General features: G+C 37.6%; 3 protein-coding genes across 9 annotated transcripts; all 3 read left to right on the top strand.

The window, feature by feature from the left end:
* Positions 1-1,923: 1,923 nt before the first annotated feature.
* On the top strand, positions 1,924-12,243 carry LOC140862273 (histone-lysine N-methyltransferase SUVR5). Of its 7 annotated transcripts, none has more exons than XM_073265278.1 (14): positions 1,924-2,272; positions 2,720-2,853; positions 3,046-3,088; positions 3,671-4,216; positions 4,792-5,094; positions 5,243-5,353; positions 6,099-6,209; positions 6,881-9,649; positions 9,930-10,091; positions 10,697-10,813; positions 10,883-10,986; positions 11,091-11,228; positions 11,529-11,616; positions 11,763-12,243. In XM_073265278.1, exons 4-14 carry the CDS (start codon positions 3,734-3,736, stop codon positions 11,868-11,870), a joined length of 4,494 nt encoding a protein of 1,497 aa, XP_073121379.1. In that variant the 5' UTR covers positions 1,924-2,272; positions 2,720-2,853; positions 3,046-3,088; positions 3,671-3,733; the 3' UTR covers positions 11,871-12,243. The 7 variants fall into 7 exon arrangements, with proteins under 7 accessions (XP_073121379.1, XP_073121381.1, XP_073121383.1 ...); XM_073265281.1 differs by lacking the exon at positions 1,924-2,272 and adding an exon at positions 2,351-2,466; XM_073265280.1 differs by lacking the exon at positions 2,720-2,853.
* Positions 12,244-13,401: 1,158 nt separating this feature from the next.
* LOC140864182 (BTB/POZ domain-containing protein At3g50780-like) lies at positions 13,402-16,620 on the top strand. Its single transcript, XM_073268162.1, has 2 exons — positions 13,402-15,167; positions 15,460-16,620. Exons 1-2 carry the CDS (start codon positions 14,520-14,522, stop codon positions 16,444-16,446), a joined length of 1,635 nt encoding a protein of 544 aa, XP_073124263.1. The 5' UTR covers positions 13,402-14,519; the 3' UTR covers positions 16,447-16,620.
* A 1,889-nt stretch (positions 16,621-18,509) lies between these two features.
* LOC140860768 (uncharacterized) lies at positions 18,510-20,276 on the top strand. Its single transcript, XM_073263777.1, has one exon. It carries the CDS (start codon positions 18,510-18,512, stop codon positions 20,274-20,276), a length of 1,767 nt encoding a protein of 588 aa, XP_073119878.1.
* The last annotated feature ends 1,755 nt before the right edge of the window (positions 20,277-22,031 follow it).

The following is a 22,031-nucleotide window of genomic DNA, read 5'->3' as shown; positions in this document are numbered from 1 at the left end:
ATCTATCAATCAAATCAAATACTATTTTAACTATCATTTCTTATTTATTTTTATTACATTACACTACTTATCTATATATTACTTATATCATACCTCAAACCAAACGATACCTCAATATATTAATGCTGTCCCTTTTCCACTTGGAAAAAAGTCTCACTATGATGTATGGATACTTTAAAAAAGATCTTTTCTGGAAAAAAAAAAAGATCTTTAGCAGTTTATTTATTTAAAGCTTTTGAATGATGATCTTGATTTCAAACTTATGTACTAGAATATCTGGCACGCGTGAAGCATGTTTATGTATATAAATCTTTTAGTGATAAATAAAATTTCCTTAATTTTGAATTTATGGTTTTCTTTCATAATATTTTTACACAGGAGTTACATGATCATATAACATAAAAATTCCAAACTCTATATAAAAAAAACAACATTTGAATGAATTTTATTTTATTTTTGAAGCACATTTGAATGATTTTAAAAATTTCAAGAAGTTGATGAGATAAGTTCGCAATAGATGAATCACAAATTTACTAAAAATAGAAAACTTTTGTAAATTGAAATGATTATTTTTTATACTCATCCGTCTTATAGCCTATAACCTATAATAGGCTCAGTTTGGTTTGGATGATAGGATAAATAATATATAGATAAGTAATATAATGTAATGTAATAAAAAATAAATAAGAAATGATAGTGAATATAGTAATTGATTTGATTGATAGATTATAATTTATTTGATTTGATGGGTTGAATTTTATATAAAAATACAAAATTACCATTTTACCTTTTTAATAATAAATAAAATATGAATAATATTATTTATAAAGGGGTAATATAGTAATTTAAATTCGATGATTTGATTGATGTAAGATAAATAATTAATGATTTGATTGATGTAAAATAAATAATTAATAAAAAAATAAATAATATGACGAGAAAAACGTAGGATTAGATAAGATAAACTATACATTGATTAATAATAATCCAACCAAACGGAGCCTAAGTATCGGAAAATGTACAACTGTTTTTTTAATGAATTAAGGATAATCTAAAAATTTTGTTTGTAAATTTTTTTTTCCAATTGTTTTCTTAATTTATGTGAAATATATATTCAAGACGGGGATGAAGAATCTTTCAAAAAATTATGGATAATTCCAGCGTTAATTACTCTATATCTTAATATATTTTTTTTGGAACAAACATATTAACATGTTATGTATACGAAAATAACATCATATTAACATTGTCTTACGAAATTATTTTTCCTTTGAAAGAAAGAAAAGTTTTGGAAAATAATTTTATGCTTCTAGCTCTCAAATGAAAAATCCATCGTCATCGAGCTGTCATATGAATTTTTTTGAATTTAAATCAAATATTTATATATATATATATATATATATATATTAATAATTAATTAATAAAGCATGGTGGTATAAATTCGATACATTTATATGAACTTCTAGTTTTAACCTTATCTCGATAAATTTTAATTTGAGAATAATTTACACTCCCGTATTTTTTTAACATCTTAATTAATTGATTTGTTTTCTTAAAATAAAAGTAAATTTTCATCTAGCCAAATCATATTTTCTAAAATTAATACGATTGCAAAATATAAGGTTTTAAAATACAAATAATATATTTTAAAATTATAAATGTGTATGTAAATATATCACGCTGGTGGTTAATAACCTAAAATGGTGTTATATGGGTCTAACTGCGTCAAAACCCAACGTTATCTTCCCAAATTGAAGCCATATTTTTCGAATCCCTATGCATAAAATAATTAGATTAACACCAGCCGCACCCCATTGAATTTCCCAATCTACCCCCAATCCAGTGACCTGAAATACCAAATCTACCCCCCACCACGTTACAAGTTCCATTTATTCCTCCCCTAGACCTCAAAAATCCAGCCCTAACTATACATACAATTATACAAACACAATCTCTCTTCCCCAATTTTCACTATTTTCTTTTTTTTTTTTGCTCCACCCCTACAATTTCCTCGTACCCCCACACCCCACCTTCACCGATTATCTGCCATTCTCCCACCCTTTAATTCTCCTTTTCTTGCCCCTGTTTTCATGTTGGACCTGTCACATTTACGTACCCCAATTTTCCCAGCCAAAAGTGTATTTGGTCACTCACACAAATCACATCTTATTTTAGTACCCTAATAAATTGCTAGTCAAAAGTTGCAATTCCTCGTCTAAATAAAATAAACCCACTTCGAAAATTTATGTATGGTGATCCACAGTTCTTCGAGGTACATTACCTACACGGCCTTGAATTTGTCAATGAATTATTTATTTATTTATTTTTGGCTTCCCTTTTGTTATGTGTGTGTATATGGGTATTGTTGGTGTATGTGTGACATGTTTAATGGTTACATTGCATAGCACAGCCATGGCCTAAGCCAAGAGTTTTCTTTTTTTCCTTGTGGTACCATCAAATTTACAGGTAAAATTAAGTGTGACCCAGATATAAAGGAAACAACTTGTATCGATCTAATTTTTTGGTTAATTAAATTGGGTTAGTGTCGAGATTTCGTGTGCCATTGACTGTAACTTTACTGTTGCGTTAGGGGATTCAAGAATTAATTTTTTTGCCCCCTTTTCACGTGTTGTGGCCTGTAAAATCTTTGTACGGGGGTTTTTAATTTTGTTGTGCTAAATTCTTACACTATTTTTTTCTTTGATTTGATTTTGTTTAGGGTTTTAATTTTTGCTTCAAATGAGACGATGTTTAGGGTTTTTTAAAATGATGGGTGTTGACAGCCATTTAAAGGGCATGCATTGGAAAAGTGTGATTTTTGGCAGGGGAATGTTGTGCAATGTTGCATACTGGGTAAAGTTTTTGTCTTTGCATGTAATTCTTGAAATTCAGTTGAAAGAACTAATATTGAAGTTAAAAATGTTATGCTATTAGCCTATTAGCATATTTGTTTTGTCTCGTAAACAATGTGATTTGTTTTTCTCACTTTTAAATTTTTTCAATAATTTATTTATCTGTTTCTGCATATTATACGGATGTGTTCAGTACAAGCTCAACTCACGCCTGTATGGACTTGGGACGTCTCTAGGTGAGTTTTAGTTCGGGCATGATCTCCACGCAAGGAGCTGGAATGACATTAATTCTAAATGGAGCTTTATTGAAAAACTATATATAGAGAGATAACAATCTGACTTATTTGGCAAGCTTTAACGGGATCTTCATTTAAATGCTAACTACTTTTAATCAGATAATTATTTTTTTGTTGAAATTGTTTCTTTTTTAGAAATTTTTGGACTGTGTGGATCGAGGTATAAAGGAAGAAATAATTTCATTTCGAATGATGATTTTAGTGAAGTGGTGCCTTGAGACTACTTTGATGGTGGAATATATTAATTAAAACGTTTTGATTTTTTTTTTTTTAAAAAAAAGTATGACTAGACCGGTGTGGGTCCGCCTCTGAATTCAATCTCAGAGATAACAGTTAAATTCCTGGGACGAGGAATTTGCTAAATTGCATTACTTGTCGTCGTATTTTAATTCCTCTGCATTATGTTCATGGTTTTGACTCGGACATAAGCATGCATGGGAACATTTATTATATTTTAGCTGCATCATCATTTTCTTTGTATACTCCCTTCAGTCTCTTTAACCTCCCGGTGTCTGGCTGCAGATTTGATTTGGATCAACACCTTTTATGGACATAAGCTCATATCAAAACGTTTAGTTTTAAACAATGGAAACACTCCCATGTACTGGTGCACATAATGTGGGAGAATCCGATCGTCCTGAACATGGCTTGCAAAGAGCTTATAAATATGATGGAAAATCGGAATTTTTCCTTGATGTAGAACAAGTTGGGAAAGAAGATCTCAAAGCGAATGGTGTAGTGTTAAATGGGGTTGAGTCTCATGAGTTAGGGGAGGATGGTGGTCAATTTACTTTGGAGAGATTCCCTTCTTCAGAAGGCTGCTCTAATGTAGATATGTATAATGATTTTGATGCTGACGGCCAAAATCTCTCCAGTGACTCCCATGATTCTGAAGAGGATCATTTAGACCACAGGGATAATTTTTCTGGACCTGATGTTGCCTTAGATCACTCTCAGATAGTTTTTGATACTGGTGAAAGTGGATTGCCAAATGACAAGCAAGAGGGATTATACCATCCTGAAATCAGAGATATAGAATTAGATGAAGCCCAAGCAGTTTGGGTGAAGGTATATATAACTCTATTTCTTTTGACCAACCTTTTCACAATTTTATAAATATATGTTGGTAGTTTCTATCTGGTGTTCATTATAACTGTTACCCAGCTCCTCATGATATCTCGGATCTAGTTTCCAAGTTGAAGAAAAAAACAAATATCCAACATTGATTCTAGGGTCTCTATGATGATCAGAAGTTTCTGAGTGGAATAATGTAACCCCAGGAACTTCAGTATCACAACGTCAGAAATACTAAAATTTTGTCAAAATGCTTAAAATGGCATGATGATCACGTTAATTGGCATAACGCATCAGATTTATGTTCAAGCTTCATGAAATTTGAGCTCAAAGATTGATATCTAAAATGCTAGAATTTGTTTTTATTTGCACATGTTATGCTGGAGGTTAATAATGCAATAGACCACAGGAATTCTGATCTATGCTGTTTGACAAATTTTTTCAACTCCCTGTAATATTTCTGCCACAAGTTCATGTTTATGAAGTTTTACTCGCGTGCTTGTGAAAAGTCTTTAGAAAAATCATTTGAGGATTATTTGATACTAACTGTTCAGCTTTGACCCTTGTAGTGGAGGGGGAAGTGGCAATCAGGGATTAGATGTGCAAGGGCTGACTGGCCATTATTGACTGTGAAAGCAAAACCAACTCACGACAGGAAACAATATCTTGTTATATTCTTTCCTCGGACTAGAAATTATTCTTGGGCTGACGTGCTACTAGTTCGTCCAATCAACGAATACCCGGAGCCAATTGCATATAAAACACACAAAGTTGGTCTGAAAATGGTGAAAGATTTAACTCTTGCTCGTCGTTTTATTATGCAAAAGCTGGCTGTGAGCATGCTAAATATTCTCGACCAGTTGCACCGTGAGGTTTGCTTTTGAAGTTAATCCTTCATTTATTTATGTCGCCCAACATTAATTTCTAAGCATGAGTCTATGAAGGGATTTCCAGATTGGCATATTATATCGATTCTGCTGCTATTGAATTATGTCTTAAGTTCTTTTCATGGCAATCCAGGCTCTGGTTGAGACTGCTCGTGATGTGATGGTTTTAAAGGAATTCGCAATGGAGGCTTCACGATGTAAAGTTTATTCTGATCTTGGAAGGATGCTTTTGAAGCTTCAAAATGTAAAAATCCTCTCTCATTTCATTTAGTATTTAAACAACAAAAAATATCGTATTGTTTAATTTTATTTCTCCATATGTGGAGGTTAAATCTAGGTAGCTATAGTTATTTCTTCTATTACGATTCACTTTGCAGCTTTAGAAGTTAAAATTAAGCTTAGCCTACTGTGGCTATGAATAAAAATCTGAAAGAACGTTATAGCTACAAGTTTTTATTGTTGCTCATTTTTGAGCTGAAATTTGTTGGTGTTTTTTGCCACCATAGATCCATTTATTGATTTGTTTCTATTCTGTGCACCTTTGATTTATCACCCACTGTTTATACTCCTTATTTTGTGGTTTGAGCTTTACAAAATAATTTATGTTTGTAGTAGCTTATGGTGGTGGTGGTGTGTGTATATTTCTAAATTTCTAACTGCTATAAATTGCCTTTGCCCTGAACAAGTTAGTTGTTACCCTATGCAAAGATTCATTGAATTTATTGTTAGAATGGTTCAGTATGGTTCCTGGATATAAATATTTTCCAATATAACACAAAACATCAAATGTATTGAACTTTGCTAAGTTTTGATGGTTCATTGGTTTTGTTTTGTACTTGATTTATATATGTACCACATGTAAAAATTTGGATAATAGCAGTTTAGCTGGTATAAGAGAGATAATGATGTTCTTTCACCGTCTGATTGGCAGTGTTTATTATGTTCCTGATCAATATAACGTCACAACTGGTTGTCTTTGCTTTCCCCAGATGATACTGCCGAGCTGCCTGAATTCACATTGGCTTCAACATTCTTTGCAGCCTTGGATGCAACAATGTCAGAATGCAGATAATGCTGAATGCGTAGAATTGCTTAAAGAGGTACTTACACAAGTTTCAATCATGCATAGTTGTCCGTTGATATGAAAGTCATTGGTGCAAATTTAATACTATTCGATTTAACTGAGATAACCACTTAATTTGGTGTACTTTGTAGTATTTAGCCTCACTGGAGTACTCATTTACCCCATTGGCTTGTAGAGTCTACACATGGCTTGATGTTTTGCATTTTTTTTTACCTTGCTCACTGCATATCTTGATAAGTTATAGTCTGCTGTTTTAGTTAATATAGAAGAAATTCTTGATACCACAAATACCTGAGTAGGTTTGAACATACAAATTTGCGAAACTTTCCTGATATATGGATTTGATGTGAAACAAATCTGAATGCTTGTTTGTGTCAAATATGATTAGTTTGGTTAACATTCATGCATTTTCTTTGTAATGGTTTGTAATTTTGTTTTTCTTTCTGAGAGTTATCCTTGGGGCATCATCCATCGTTGGACTTTGGTATTATATTCTTATTGTAAATATTATACTCTTATTGTAAATGGAAACTTACCATGCACCTTGATTGCCATGTTATAGGATTTCAAAAATGAGAATCTCATAGTGATTTCTCCTGTTTCAATGCAGTGAATTCCTCTTTCTTATTTTTATCTTTTACCACAGATTTCTAAGATACAACTATTTCTACAATTTTCATGGTTCAGGAATTGAATGACTCCATCTTATGGTATGAGGTAAACTCTAGGTCAAGTTCAGCAGGACCAATGGAACTGGGATCTGATTGGAAGAGTTGGAAACAAGAGGTGATGAGGTGTTTTTCAGTTTCACATCCCATATGCTCTACTATAGGCTCAAACGAGCCTATTAATGATAATGCATTGACTGGAGGGGTTCAGATAAGCAGGAAAAGACCTAAGCTTGAGGTTCGTCGCGCAGATACACATGCATTTAGTTCACATCATTCTGCTCCTTCTGAAACCAACTCTACTCTTTTCAATGGATATGGTGTTGTAAACTGCTCGACACTGAATTCTGAGACCCCAACTACAATAAGTTTCCAGGATGCAGTTGCCCCAGCATCATATACTGGATGTGTTTCTGATAAATGGGATGATATAATTGTCGAGGATGGAAATGTGGAAGTTATTCAGGCGAAAGATGTGGAATTGACCCCTTCTGTTTCTGTAACGCCAAAGTTCCAGGAATCAGGAGATCGTAATCGACAATGCATAGCTTTCATAGAATCTAAAGGAAGGCAGTGCGTGAGGTATGCTAATGAAGGTGATGTGTATTGTTGTGTGCATTTGGCTTCTCGTTTTGCTGGAAATTCAGCAAAAACTGAAGCAATGCATTCTGCTGATTCACCTATGTGTGGAGGCACCACAGTTCTTGGGACTAAATGCAAACATCGAGCTCTTATTGGTTCTGCCTTTTGCAAGAAACATAGGCCACTTGATGGTAAGAATATGATATCTCCTGTTCTTAACCTTAAAAGAAAAGGGGAGGAAATTGTCATGTATCAAGAGAGTAAAAGTCCGACACAATTTGTGCTTGAGCGAGTGACTGAAACTCCTGCCCAAGTTGATCCAATGATAGATATGGGAAAAGGCTTCATCTCAGCAAGCACTATGATGGAGAAACCTGAGCAGCTTCAGCAGGCTCACAGCAGCGATGAGATGGTAGAGTGCATAGGTTCATGGCCCCAAGTTGGAAATGATCCTTGCCTCGAAATCCCGAAACGCCATTCTTTATACTGTGAGAAACATATACCTAGCTGGCTTAAACGTGCTAGGAATGGTAAGACTAGGATTGTATCAAAGGAAGTATTCATAGATCTCCTAAAAGATTGCCACTCCAGGGAGCAAAAATTGCAGTTGCACCAAGCTTGTGAACTCTTTTACAGGCTTTTGAAAAGTATATTGTCTTTGAGAAACCCAGTACCCAAAGTAGTACAGTTTCAATGGGCAATCTCTGAGGCTTCCAAAGATCCTAGGGTTGGGGAATTTCTGATGAAATTGGTGCACCATGAAAAAGAGAGGTTGAGAAAGCTCTGGGGCTTTGGGGTCGGGGAAATAGAGAAAGCATCATCAACTATTGAAGAGTTGGTTCCAATTTCGATGCTGATGTCTCATGATAGAAATCTTGAAGAAAATGTTGTCAAGTGCAAAATTTGCTCAGAAATGTTGCTTGATGATCAAGTGCTTGGAAAACACTGGATAGATAGCCATAGGAAAGAAGCACAATGGCTTTTCAGGGGCTATGTTTGTGCAATATGCCTGGATTCTTTTACTAATAAAAAGGTTTTGGAAGCTCATGTACAGGAGAGGCACCACGTGGAGTTTGTTGAGCAGTGCATGCTTTTACAATGTATTCCTTGTGGTAGCCACTTTGGGAATCAAGACCAGTTATGGTTACACGTGCTTTCAAGTCATTCCTCCCATTTAAGGTTGTCAAATTCTACTTTGAATCAAGATGAAGGTTCTTCGCAGAAAGTTGAATCAGAGACGCAAGCTTCAATGAAGAACTCCAATCCGGGGGATCAATGGGGCACACGAAGATTTATTTGTCGGTTTTGTGGCTTAAAATTTGATTTGCTGCCTGATCTTGGTCGTCATCATCAAGCTGCTCACATGGGCCAGAGTTCTACTGGTCCTCGATTGACAAGGAAGGGTATTCAATTTTATGCGCATAAACTAAAATCAGGGAGACTGACACGGCCACGGTTTAAAAGGGGTTTGAATTCAGCATCATATAAGATTCGGAATAGATTACAGTCCTTGAAGAAAGGCATCCTTCCATCGAAGTCAGTTAACCCGGTGGATATCATGGTTCAATCAAATGTGCCTGAGGCTTCTACTCTTGGTAGATTGGCAGATTCTCAGTGCTCAGCTGTTGCTAAACTGTTATTTTCAGAAATTAAAAAAACAAAACTGCAACCAAGTATATTGGAAATTTTATCAGTTGCAAGATCAGCTTGCTGCAAGGTAAACCTTGTGGCTTCATTGGAGGTTAGCTATGGAAATCTGCCGGAAAGAATATACCTGAAAGCTGCCAAATTGTGTAGCGAGCACGACATTTTAGTCGAATGGCATTGTGAGGGCTTCATATGCCCCAAAGGATGCACCCCTAGCGTTAGGTCACCAATTTTGTCTCCATTGGCAACCTCATCAGATTGCTCATTTAAGGGAAGATCTTCTATTCAGTCGAATCTTATGACATCAGAGTGGACAATGGATGAATCCCACTGTGTTATTGATTCCCGGCATTTTTCTCTTGATCTCTCCGAGAAAAATATCATTTTATGTGATGATATAAGCTTCGGACAGGAATCAGTTCCAATAGCTTGTGTCGTGGATGAAAATCTTTTGAATGCAGAGGGGCCCGATGAGCAAATTTCCGTGTCCTTTCCATGGGAAAACTTTACCTACATTACGAAGTCATTAATCGATCAATCTCTTATTCTTGAAGCAGAGGTATTTCATGCAACTTGCCTTAAAAGAGTTGATCGGAAATGAGTTGTTTCTTGTTTTATGTTGTGCAATTACATTTGCTGTATCATGAACTACTGCATGCTCCTTCAGTTTTTCACATCTGAGCAACAGAATGATACAATGGAGTCTGCTTGATCTTAACAATGTTTTCTTGTATTTTTGGAATTGCAACTAATATTGACAGTGCTCCTCATAAGTGCACATGCATTCTTCTAGTTTTCTGACCAGATTTACAAAATGCTCAAATCTGTACTTTGTCCAGAGTTCACAGTTGGGCTGTTCATGTGCACATTCTACATGCTTTTCTGCAACATGTGATCATGTGTACCTTTTTGACAATGATTATGAAGATGCCAAAGATATTTATGGCAAGCCCATGAATGGAAGGTTTCCTTATGATGAGCGGGGTCGAATTATTTTGGAGGTAAGCTACAGTTTCTTCCTGGATACTCATATTTTTCCCATTTGTTCAGTTTGGATGCTCTCGACTCTCAAGCGTTTTCCTTATGATGGTTGTTTTACTGAATAACTGTTCTATTCTTGGAACCTGTGCATAATGATTCTGGCTGTTGGGTTTTATTTTTGGTTTCTTAGTTTATCAGATTTTTTCCAAAGACGACCTTCAAATGCTTATTCTGTGATTACTGGTTTATCATTCACACAACGTAATAGACTATGTTTTTCTAGGAAAATATTTGAGAACCATTGCGAAATTGTTCTGTCGAATTCTTCTAATAATTACATAGTACGGCGTTCATCTCAGAAATCAAATTGTACAAGTTGAAGTTGATATTCCCGAGCTTATGTTACATGTTTGCATTTCACATTACATGGTTGCATGACTTGCATCTTGGTTCACTGTACTCTCTGCTCATGACACAGTTGAGTAATGTATGGTCAATGTCATTCAATTGTATTTTGAATCAACAAATACTTGAGGTCGTTTATGTTCGATGATGCTCTTATTTCATGCTTCTTCATGGAGATGTTATCTGCATAACATGTTGAAGCTCTTTCTTGAACTGTCAGGAGGGATATCTAGTATACGAGTGCAATCAAAGATGCTGCTGTAGTAGAGCCTGTAAAAACCGGGTTTTGCAAAATGGAGTTCAACTGAAGTTAGAAATTTTTAAAACGGAAAAAAAGGTGACTCTCGGAAACTACATGGAATATTTTCTGTAGTGAACTAAACTCTAATGTCCATCCGAATTGTAGGGCTGGGCAGTGAGGGCACGGGAAGCGATTCTTCGTGGGACTTTTGTATGCGAGTATATTGGTGAGGTCATTGACGAGCAGGAAGCAAATGAAAGAGGAAACAGGTTTTGTTTTTTAACGGCTGATTAATTTTATTTACCTGTTGATATTAATGATTTTAAATCGTTATTGACAGCGTTAAACATTATCCTTTTTTTTTGTATGGCAGGTACGGTAAAGAAGGTTGCAGATATTTTTATGAGATCGATGCTCGTATTAATGATATGAGCAGACTAATTGAAGGGCAGGTCCCATATGTAATAGACGCTACAAATTATGGAAATGTTTCGCGCTACATTAATCACAGGTAATAAAGGTTTTAGTTTATCATCTTTTAAATATTTTTCCTCATCGAACTTTTGTCAACGCGGGATAGCTCAGAAGCCAATTGTTTCTTAAAGTGAAAATCCTATCAATCTGCCATTCAATTTCGAATTTTGCGTGACATCTGACTGTGTTTAAACTATGGATCAAAATTGTTGTGGAAAATTTAAAATTTTAGTTGACCTAAGTTTTTTGTCCATGATTAAAGATGTGACCTTTATGCGTTATCCATGGATGTTGTTGCACTCTCAGCACCAATTTGATCCTATTATGTTGTTCTTAGTTGCTCACCAAATCTCGTGAATCATCAAGTTCTCGTTGAAAGCATGGACAGTCAGCTTGCACACATTGGTCTATACACCAACCGAGATGTAAGCATTCTTCAACTTTTCCTCCGAAGAATCTAAACTTGATGAACCATTAACAAGAAGCAAAAATTTATCCGCTTCCATCGAAAACTTGTAACCCTGCAAGTTTTTAGTATTCTAATGCTTTGAATCTTGAATATATCGAGCAGATATCTTTAGGGGAGGAATTGACATATGATTTCCATTATAAGCTATTGCCTGGAGAAGGATGCTTGTGTCTGTGTGGAGCTTCCAATTGCAGGGGAAGGCTTTACTGAACTATTCCTATACTGGAATAAGCCAACTGCATAGTTCTATCTTTGATTCTTTGTAGTGCACTGCAAATTTTTCCTTTGAAAATTTAGATGTTATTTCCCCGTGGGAAGTTCGTTAGGCTGGTAAAGTGAACGTATGTTGCACGATAGAACGAGGTCAATGATAGACTATGAATTCGTATCAAGTACCGATCAGTAAATGAAAATGCAGAAATGATCGAATGTCCGTGCTCTTTTTTCAGTTTTTGCATAGAAAATTAGAAATAATGAAAAAGTAGGTGATTGCATTGCTTTTTTGTTTTTCCTTTTACATTAGTTTCCAATGCTTGGGTTGGATACATTTTGAACAGCAGAAACATGGAGCTTTTAACAAGCACATGCACATGCACATGCACATGCTTGAAACTTGGCCTGGTCTCAATCTGATACTCGGTTTCTGTTTAACCAAGCCTATTGCGGCCCGCCCTGGGCTGGAAAGATATCGAACCACTTATGGTTCTGAACCAGACGGAACCGCTAACACTAACATAAGGTTAGTATTTTAATGTAAATTCGTGGGGTTAAAATTTTCATGGATCCTACGTGACCAAATTAAAATCGGATAATTAGATAGTGTCTGGTGCTAAAATCATGAGTTGAATGCCGTCATTTTATCACTCAACTATTTCAAGAATCTTTTCAGTGTGTATAATTTCTGACTCCCTCGTACATGAAAAAATATTTAATTATTTCTGACCCAGATTTAATTTGAAATGTCATCTAAAAATATGGCAATTGGCAACGTGGGGCAAATATAATATTATAAGAATGCCATCTCATGCAAGGAATAATTATTTTCATAATTATGATGATGCTTGCCTTTTTGTTTCAATCTCATAATTTGCCCACCTTCGCCTTTAAATCCTTTTGTTTCAATTTTACAGCAGCAAAATGGTCCATGGTTGGCCCATCCTCTAAAAATAATAATGCAAGAAAAGCTGAGAAAGTCAAAAGAAATTTTGAAACCACTCAATGGGATATTGGAAACATGGGGTCTACTCTATCTTATTACCCCATTGCTTTTACTTTTGTAATTCTTGCCCTTGAGTTAGAGTGACCGAAATTATAGGATATCCAAAGCACAAAATAATTTTACCAATCTATATCTTCGGAGTAAAGAGAACATAAACTCCTAAAAACATTTATCTTGATCTTATCAAAAAATAAATCAATAATAATTTCAACCTATGTTTATTGAGCTCGAGTTCTCGCAAGCAAACTGAACGGAGCTCCTCGATGCATTGAAATACCGAAAATTTTATTAGTTTGAACCATATGACAAGGCTATATCAGAAGTATTAACGTGATATATAATCTTGAGGTTCGATGAAGGATAAATGTGTATGGTAACATCAAATAATATCATATTATACCAGCTATAGTACCTGGCATCATAATTGATGGGCGTGGTCTGATTAAGAATATTGATCAGGCTTGAGCCATTGCTTTCGAGACCGACGCCTTCACTCTCACGCACACAGAGCCCACAAAAAGAGGGTATTTTGGACTACTCATTTTCCAAAAGACGTGGCTTGTAATCTACGGTGTCTTCGAGCAAAAGCCATTGATTCCCGTCTGTCCGAACGGCCGACAAAGAAGCCACAGAGTCCGAGGCACGATATAATAAAGAAAAGAAATAAAGGCAAAACCAAGATTGAAATGTGACGCAACCCATCTCTTCTTGCATGCTTGTCTCTCTTTTTAATTATCCCTCAGTTTGTTTTTGTGTGTGTATTGGTTGTGGAAATAGTATGAATGCATAAAATAAATGCTAGTAGTTCAAATCAAGAAGGCATTTTTCGGACACACAGTCACATGCAGATTTGCAAAGTTACAAAAACAGGCATCAACAAGCCTGTTTTGCACCACTCCCTATTGCACTGACTATTTACTAGTGTCAAATTGTTTATTCAGGATTTCTTGATCTTCGGGAAAATAACAATAAAAAAACAAATGTGTTAGAGTCCCGTTTGTTAAAGCAGTTCCCTTTATGCTAGACATCATAGCTTTCTCTTCAATTACTCTCAGTGGCTCATGGGTCATTGAGTACAGTGATAAAGGGGGATTCTCAGAGAACTCTCTCAGATTTCTCTGTTTCTTGGTGAGTTTTACTTTAGTTCTGGAGTTCGAAGAAATTTCTTGAAAATTGGTGTTTAAAGTTTCAATCTTTGCACTTCTTTTGTGATCTCTTGGATTTTTTTTTTATAACTGTGACGCCCTCGTTTTTAGGTTTGGTATTTCTGAAACTAGAACTTGTACTTTAGGTTCTGGTCATTAGTTTGCAGCTTCCCCCTAGTAGAAATTGTGTTTTAGCACAAGATGGTGTAAAGCTACTGCATTCTCGATTTTCAGAGGTTGAATCTTTAGTGAAATTGTAGAGAGCAAATGCCTTTTAATTTCTTGAGCTCTTGCTTCTTGTGAAGAAAAAAAATATCATGCTTGGTTTAGATTTTCTTGATTGATCTTTCTTGCGAATGGAGAGTGAGACATTTCGATGTTTTGATTTGGACCCTCTTGTTCTTCATCTTTACTGATGCCAAATAAAAGAAGACAAAACTAGTTCGAGTTATTAGCAGATTTTGAGTTAATTGGGGATTTGAAGTGTTCTTGAATATGTCTGAAATAAGGGTTCCAAGAGTAGACCAAGGTCAAACCAAAATTAGAACTGTTCCGATTGCTGTGACCCCCGAAGGATTTTGGTGTTGCCCCTCTCCCACTGTGTTTCAAAAGACCCTAAAGACACAACCTCCATTGACCAAGCCCAAATCATCTCCTTCTCCCCATGGTACTGCTGTCGAGAGAAGACAAACCTCGGCGAATCTGAAAAAGTCCGGAAGTGTGTCAAGGAGGACAGATCTTGTTACTGAGGAGCCAAGCACACAAAGTTCCATTGCACCTGTTAATAATAATAATAATAATGCATCGGTGAAGAATGAGAGAGCTCCTCGGCCAAAGCTTGAAAATGTGCCTAGGAAGGTGACGATTGAGTTTGGTGAACATGGAACGAGTGATTTGAAGTTAATTTTGCTAGGAAAGCAGGGACTTGCTGTGAAGTTGAGCGTTCACAGGAGTACTCTCCTGGAAAACAGTAGTTATTTTGCCAACAAAATATCCGAACAGCAGCCTGTTTTTCCGTGTCTTGAAATCGAGGACTGTGAAGATGTTGAGATATATGTTGAGACCATTGGATTGATGTACTGTAAAGAGCTGAAGCCACAGTTGATCAAGCAGAGCGTGTCACGTGTGCTTCGCATCCTTAAGGTAGTCACGATATGTTTCTCTATTGCTGTCTTGAGTACATGCTGGTTGAAATATGTTCCTGTGATGGTTTATGTTTGGATATATTCTTAATCTATAGAAGAATTCGGTACTTTGAGCTGGTATATGTGTCTCCAGATGAATTTATTCAGACAAATTCTCAGTTAAGAGTAACTTTGACTAATTATATCATGAATTTATACTACAAAGGCTTCCATTTTTCCGAATCACATATTTTAAGGCTATTTCCCTGTTTATAATGCATTCTGTAATTCTGATGGCAACTCTCTCTTAGATTGCTGAACAACTCGGTTATATGTCGTGCGTCCAATCGTGTTTGGAGTACCTGGAAGCCGTCCCTTGGGTTGGTGAAGATGAAGAAGAAAAGGTGGTGTCTTTGGTCTCAAGTCTCCAAGGTGACGGATTAGGAGTCGGACCTGTATTGAAACGAGTCTCTCCCGAACTTTCAGATCCACCAAAAGACACCCTTTCTCACATATTAGATCTAGTTCTGAAGAGCAACGAGGAAAGAGGGCGACGTGAGATGAAATCCACTGTCCTTAAACTCCTCAAAGAAAACCAGAGTCTTCCCACCTCTTCTGGCTCGAATCACCTGTGCAATGGAACAATCTACACTTCTTGCAAAAGCTCCTTGAGTTCTTTAGTGTCTCTGTTCAGACAAGCTGCAGAGCCCGAGTTTCGCGACAAATGTTTAGATACCAGGGAACCAGTGGTGAAGTTACTGGTTCTTGAATCTGATAACCTCTTATGGTTGCTCGACATACTGGCCAGCAGACAAGCGGCAGACGAGTTTGCGACAATGTGGTCAACTCAGCGAGAATTGGCTTCGCTTCACACAAAACTTCCTACACCAACACGCCACCATGTTAGCTCGATTACAGCAAGATTATTTATAGGAATCGGGAGAGGGGAGCTGCTTCCATCCAAAGATACACGACATCTGTTGATTCAAACGTGGCTACAACCACTGATCAATGACTACAAATGGTTGCTACACGGCTGCAGATCGTTTGATCGCACAGTCGTGGAGGAAGGATTAGGCAGGACAATCCTTACACTGCCACTAGAGGATCAGCAAAGCATTTTGCTCTCTTGGCTCGGTAGTTTCTTGAAGTCCGGTGACGACTGCCCCAATCTTCAGCGAGCTTTCGAAGTGTGGTGGAGGAGGACTTTTATCCGGCCATACGCCGAATTTGAGATTCTCCAGCAGGGAGCCGATTGCCTAAGGACATCAACTTCGAAGATGGAGGTTGAGCAATAGAATCGTGGTGTTTTCGGTCGCCATTTGTATCTCTTTGTGCCTTTATTATTTAATCTGATCTTTAAATTTGCAGTCCCCGAATGAAGTTTTTAAATGTACTCGCTGGATGTTCGATAGTAAAGTGAAATCATCTAAGAGTGCTCATCAAATTCAAGATTTTACATACTGCTAGGAAAAAAAAAAGTGCGTAGCAAGTGTTATCAGTTTGTTTTTAATTAATTCAATCAAATATCATATTAATAATAGAAATATTTTTATTTCACAATTAATATTTAATTAAATTTACTTATACTTGATCAAATATGAATAAAAAGTTATATTGATTAATGTTGGGTTCTCTGCAATATAATACAATTAAACGATATTTTATTATGGAGAAAAATTATGCAACTACATATACTTTATAATTAATCGTTTTTAATCAAATTTTATTAAATTATTGCAGTATATTTGTAAACAAATGAATACTAAAAAATAAATAATAAATTAAATCAAGTGAAACATTTAGAAGTAGTATGTATTATATATTTAACTTTATTAATTTTTTAATAATATTTTAATCTACGTCAATGATTTTATTATATATAACACAATGTATGAGTGAATAAATCATAAAATCAAAAGACAAATGTTTTTTAAAAATCAATTTATATATAATATGGTGAGCAGATATGGAAAATCATTTATACATTTAAATTATTTTTTTCCAACTTAAATCCTAATAACAATTTCAATTAATTGACCCATTAATTATATACATAATATGGTAAAGAGATATGTAGAAATTATTTTTACACTAACTTTTTCAATCCAATTTAAATACTAATGATATGGACTTATAAAAATAGAGGGACATGAGTAATAATGAATCTATATAAATTTAAAGTGATTCTTAGTTATCAATATTACATTTTATACATAAATTTTTTAATTGATAAAAAAAATAAAAAACATTTTTTAAATGATAAAATTTAGATGAATATATAATAAAAATTAATATGATAATTAACATAATTAAATTTAGCATCTTAATTAACAGTTACTAAAAATTTATAATTAAATCATTATTTTTTAACAAATTTTATTAAACTAATGTAGTATATTTGTAATCAAATTAACACTGAAAAAATAAATAATAAATTAAAACTAGTGAAATATTTATGAGTAAAACAATTATATATTATATATTTAATCATATTAGCTTTTCAATACCACTTTAATCTACGTCATTAGTTTTATTATATTTATACTATATTATAATAGATGAGTGTCTTATACTAACCGTTTTGTGTGTGTCAAATGACTCAAATCACACAATTTTTTTTTTTCATTTTATACCTAAATTTAACACATATTTTTAATTTATATCTCAAATGATTAATGTATCCTCATTTTTTCTCTAACATTATTATCTTCTTTTTTTTTAATCTTAATTTTCAAATTATATTATATGTGATGTCCCGGTAAGCCAGGGGGCCCGGGACACGAATGACCCAGACTGGTAGGGCTGTATTAAGGTAGCCCAGTAGCCTCAGGAGCCCGGAAAACCAGGTTTGCAGGACTTATTTAAGGCCCGTGTTTTAGGGGCATGATCCCCACGATTATCACCAACCCTAGCTTTCCGGGTTCATCGTACGTGACAGGCAAACATGGGCAACCACCACACCCACGATCCAGATCGTGGCCACTACCCTGGAATTGCGGGGTGACACTCTCACTCCAAGGCCTTTAAATATCAGGTCACATATATTGGTAGAGGTATGTTCACTAAAAGTTCCAAAGCACTATATTCATTTTTCTCTTAAAAGCTCACTCTATTTCTAAGTCTAACTTAAGCATCGGAGTGGCCCCGCCGGAACTTCCTCCGGCGTCCCACTAACGTGCTTTTTATCCCCTTCTTTGGTGTGCAGTTCATCTCGATTAAGGAAGGGCAGTCCATATATCACTTTCATTAGCCCGGTCACCACATCAGGCCCACAACACTACCCTGATAGCCCGGGCCCTGGTTTTCAGACCATCATCATTGGCGCCGTCTGTGGGAAGCTTGTTCTATAGACGTAGATATGGCTTCTCATGATCAAACATTACCTGGAGACCATCAGCCAGGACGGAATATTACCATTCCTTTGGAGCAGTTAGAATCATTTGTCCAAGAGGTGGTACGGAAGTCGTTGATAGCTGCAAAGCAACCACAATCAAAGGACATAACGGTGGAGGAAGAAGGAAATCAGGGTAATCCAAACCCTATTGCCCAGGTTCAAGAAGGAGAAGAAGAAGAAAGCTCTTGGATGCATTCAATACAGTCGTCCATGGCAGATGAGTTGCATGAGCTCAGGAGAAAGGTACAGAAGTTGGAGGAGGGGGGTTCCCAAATGGCTTGCCCCATCAAAATTCCGGGTTGCCCTTTTTCACAGGAGGTGATAGAGGAACCCTTGCCACTAAATTACAAGTCGGCTAAAATCCGGGAATACGATGGGAGCACAGACCCAGAGGAGCACCTGGCTCGGTTTGAAAATGTAGCCATGCTACATTGCTATGGAGATAAGATCAAATGCAAAGTCTTCCTAACCACTTTGGTGGACTCTGCCCAAAGATGGTTTGAGAAGTTGGAGCCCCAGAGTGTTCAATCATTTGCCAAGTTCAAGCAAGTGTTTTTGCAGCACTTTGGCAGTAGCAAGAGGTATAGGAAAACTGCCTATAGCCTTTTTGAAGCAAAGCAGTCAGGAGAGGAGTCTTTACGAACCTACATCAAAAGGTTTAACAAAATTGCTTTGGAGGTCCTGACTTGTGCCCAGGAGACCAAGATCACGGCTTTCACTCAAGGTCTTCGGGAGGGGGAATTTTTCAAATCGCTGGTGAAAAAAGCACCCCGGACCTTCGAAGATTTGCTGGCTCGGGCTGAAAAATACATTAACATGGAGGAAGCTCAGAGGCAGAAAAAGGAGGTGGCCCGGCGAGAGGGAGGCCGGGAACAAGGGAGGAGTAGGGAGAACCATGATCCCATGGGGCGATTGTCCCGGTATGCTCCGTACCGAGGAACCCGAGATAAGGCTGTTCATATGTGTGAAGAAAGGGTCGACACGCAGACCCCTGTTTCTAAGGAGAAGCTCTGGAAGTACTGTGCACTTCATCAAGAATGCACTCATGACACCAGTGAGTGTCGAACTCTGCAGCAAAGACACCAACTGCCTTATGCTAGAGATGGTGGGCCGGTCCCAAAAAAGCCTCGAAGCGTGCCTTGGTTTCGGGGGTCACAGACATCGATTCCTCCCCGGGATGCCACCAGATCTCGGGAAAAAGGAAAACAAGAAATGGATCATGCAAAAAAAGACAAAACATCGGGTGATGGGCCGGCCAAAGGTATCATTAACATGATATCGGGAGGATCTACGGATGGAGATTCCAACCGGGCTAGGAAGGCCTGGAGTCGGAGGGAAAGCTTAGGGGTGGAGGAAGGAAGGCAGGGGGCGGGGCCAATCATTACATTTGGACCCCAAGACCTGGAGGGAGTAAACTTACCCCATAATGACGCCTTGCTTATACAAGCTCGGATCGCCAATTATGATGTTCGAAGGGTGTTCGTTGACTCGGGAAGCTCAGTGAATGTCCTTTTTCAAGAAGCATTCGAGCAGATGGATTTGCAGGGGTATGAGTTGAGCCCGGTAAAAACCGCCTTATATGGTTTTGCCGGACACACTGTCCAACCCCAAGGGGAAATGTTGCTGCCTATCACCTTGGGATCAGGAGATGAGAAGAGGACGGTCATGACAAGATTCACATTAGTGGAAGCACCTTCTTCCTATAATGTCATCTGGGTAGGCCGGCTATGAACTCTTTCAAAGCCGTAGCCTCAGCTTACCATCAAAAGATCAAGTTCCCAGTAGGAGATAAAGTCGGAGAAGTTCGAGGAGATCAGTCTTCCTCCCGAAAATGCTATGCCGAGACAGTGAAGATAGACTACAAGAGGGCAAAACAGAATGGAAAGGTAGGAGCCTTGGGGGGAAGAGAAGTCTGTTCGGTGGAGGAATCTAAAAGCGAGTATGAAGAGGTAGAGATGGAACCCGGGCAAACAGGGAAGTCTGTTAAGATAGCTCGGGATTTAGATGCATGGTTGATGGAAGCATTGAGAGGCTGCCTCATTCAGAATAAAGATGTGTTCGCCTGGGCTCAGGGTGATTTGGTGGGAGTTTCATCCCGGGTGGCGGAACACAAATTAAACATCAGCCCAGGTTCCCGACCTGTCATACAAAAGAAGAGGCATTTTGGGGCCGAGAAGGATAAGGTGATAGCGGAGCAGTTTCAAGAGCTACTGCGGGCCGGGCACATTAAGGAAATACAATTTCCTACTTGGTTGTCCAACGTAGGGCTAGTACCAAAGGCCACGGGGAAGTGGAGAATGTGTGTGGATTTCCGGGATTTAAATAAAGCATGTCCCAAAGATTGTTACCCTCTGCCCCGAATTGACCAGTTGGTGGACTCTACATCCGGGTGTGAGTTGCTGAGTTTCATGGATGCATACCAGGGCTATCATCAAATTCCTTTAGCCCTGGAAGATCAAGACAAAGTCAGCTTTGTTACCTCGGAAGGTACTTTCTGCTACGTAGTGATGCCATTTGGTTTGAAGAATGCAGGAGCTACGTATCAGCGGATGATGGACAGAGTGTTCCGGGAACAGGTGGGCCGAAATGTGGAGGTATATGTGGATGATATATTGGAGAAGTCCAGGACCCGGGATAGTTTCTCACCCGACTTGGAGGAAAATTTTGCGACAGTTCGGCGATATGGGATCAAATTAAACCCGGCTAAGTGTATGTTTGGGGTGAAAAGTGGCAAGTTTCTGGGGTTCATGGTCACTGAACGGGGGATAGAAGTCAACCCTGAAAAAGTGAGGCTGTTGCGGGAAATGCCTTCACCAACATCTATTAAAGAGGTACAGCGATTAACCGGCCGGATTACAGCCCTGGCCCGGTTTAGCTCGATCAGCTCATCGCAGCTATCATTTTTTCCAAGTGTTGCGAAAAGCCCAGAGGTTCGGCTGGACTGAGCAATGCGAGCAGGCCTTTCAGGAGTTGAAGGAGCATCTGGCTAGCTTGCCTATCTTGGTTAAGCCGGAACCAGGGGAACGATTGTGGATATATCTATCCACTACAGAAAAGGCGGTCAGCACTGTCTTGATAAAAGAGGAAAAGGGAGATCAGAGGCCTGTGTACTACGTCAGCCATGCTTTGAAGGGGGCGGAAGTTAGATATACGGAAATTGAGAAGATGGCCTTGGCTCTAGTAATAACGGCCCGGAAATTGAGACCTTATTTCTTGTCTCACCCGGTAACTGTTCTTACTAATAGCCTTCTGGGGCGTATTATGACTCATCCAGATGCCTCGGGAAGACTCGTGAAATGGTCGGTGGAATTAGGAGAATATGATATTGAGTACCAGCCACGTAAGGCCATCAAAGCCCAGGCTTTGTCAGATTTTTTGACAGAGGTGGCCGTTTTTGGCCGAGAAGAAGTGTGGAGGGTTTTTGTAGATGGAGCAAGTGGTGCTGGAGGCAGTGGTGTGGGGATCATCCTGATCTCACCGGCCCAA

This window comes from Henckelia pumila, chromosome 4 (assembly GCF_033568475.1).
Source record: "Henckelia pumila isolate YLH828 chromosome 4, ASM3356847v2, whole genome shotgun sequence".
Lineage (NCBI taxonomy): Eukaryota > Viridiplantae > Streptophyta > Magnoliopsida > Lamiales > Gesneriaceae > Henckelia > Henckelia pumila.
The sequence above is the reverse complement of the archived record's forward strand: the minus strand, read 5'-3'. Positions and strand labels throughout refer to the sequence as shown.

Coding starts and splice junctions, on each gene's coding strand:
- LOC140862273 (XM_073265283.1), top strand. CDS start 3,734: ATGGAAACACTCCCATGTACTGGTGCACATAATGTGGGAGAATCCGAT. Junction 10,814..10,882: donor TTTTTAAAACGGAAAAAAAG/GTGACTCTCGGA, acceptor TCCGAATTGTAG/GGCTGGGCAGTGAGGGCACG. Junction 10,987..11,090: donor GCAAATGAAAGAGGAAACAG/GTTTTGTTTTTT, acceptor TTTGTATGGCAG/GTACGGTAAAGAAGGTTGCA.
- LOC140860768 (XM_073263777.1), top strand. CDS start 18,510: ATGGCTTCTCATGATCAAACATTACCTGGAGACCATCAGCCAGGACGG.
- LOC140864182 (XM_073268162.1), top strand. CDS start 14,520: ATGTCTGAAATAAGGGTTCCAAGAGTAGACCAAGGTCAAACCAAAATT. Junction 15,168..15,459: donor GTGTGCTTCGCATCCTTAAG/GTAGTCACGATA, acceptor ACTCTCTCTTAG/ATTGCTGAACAACTCGGTTA.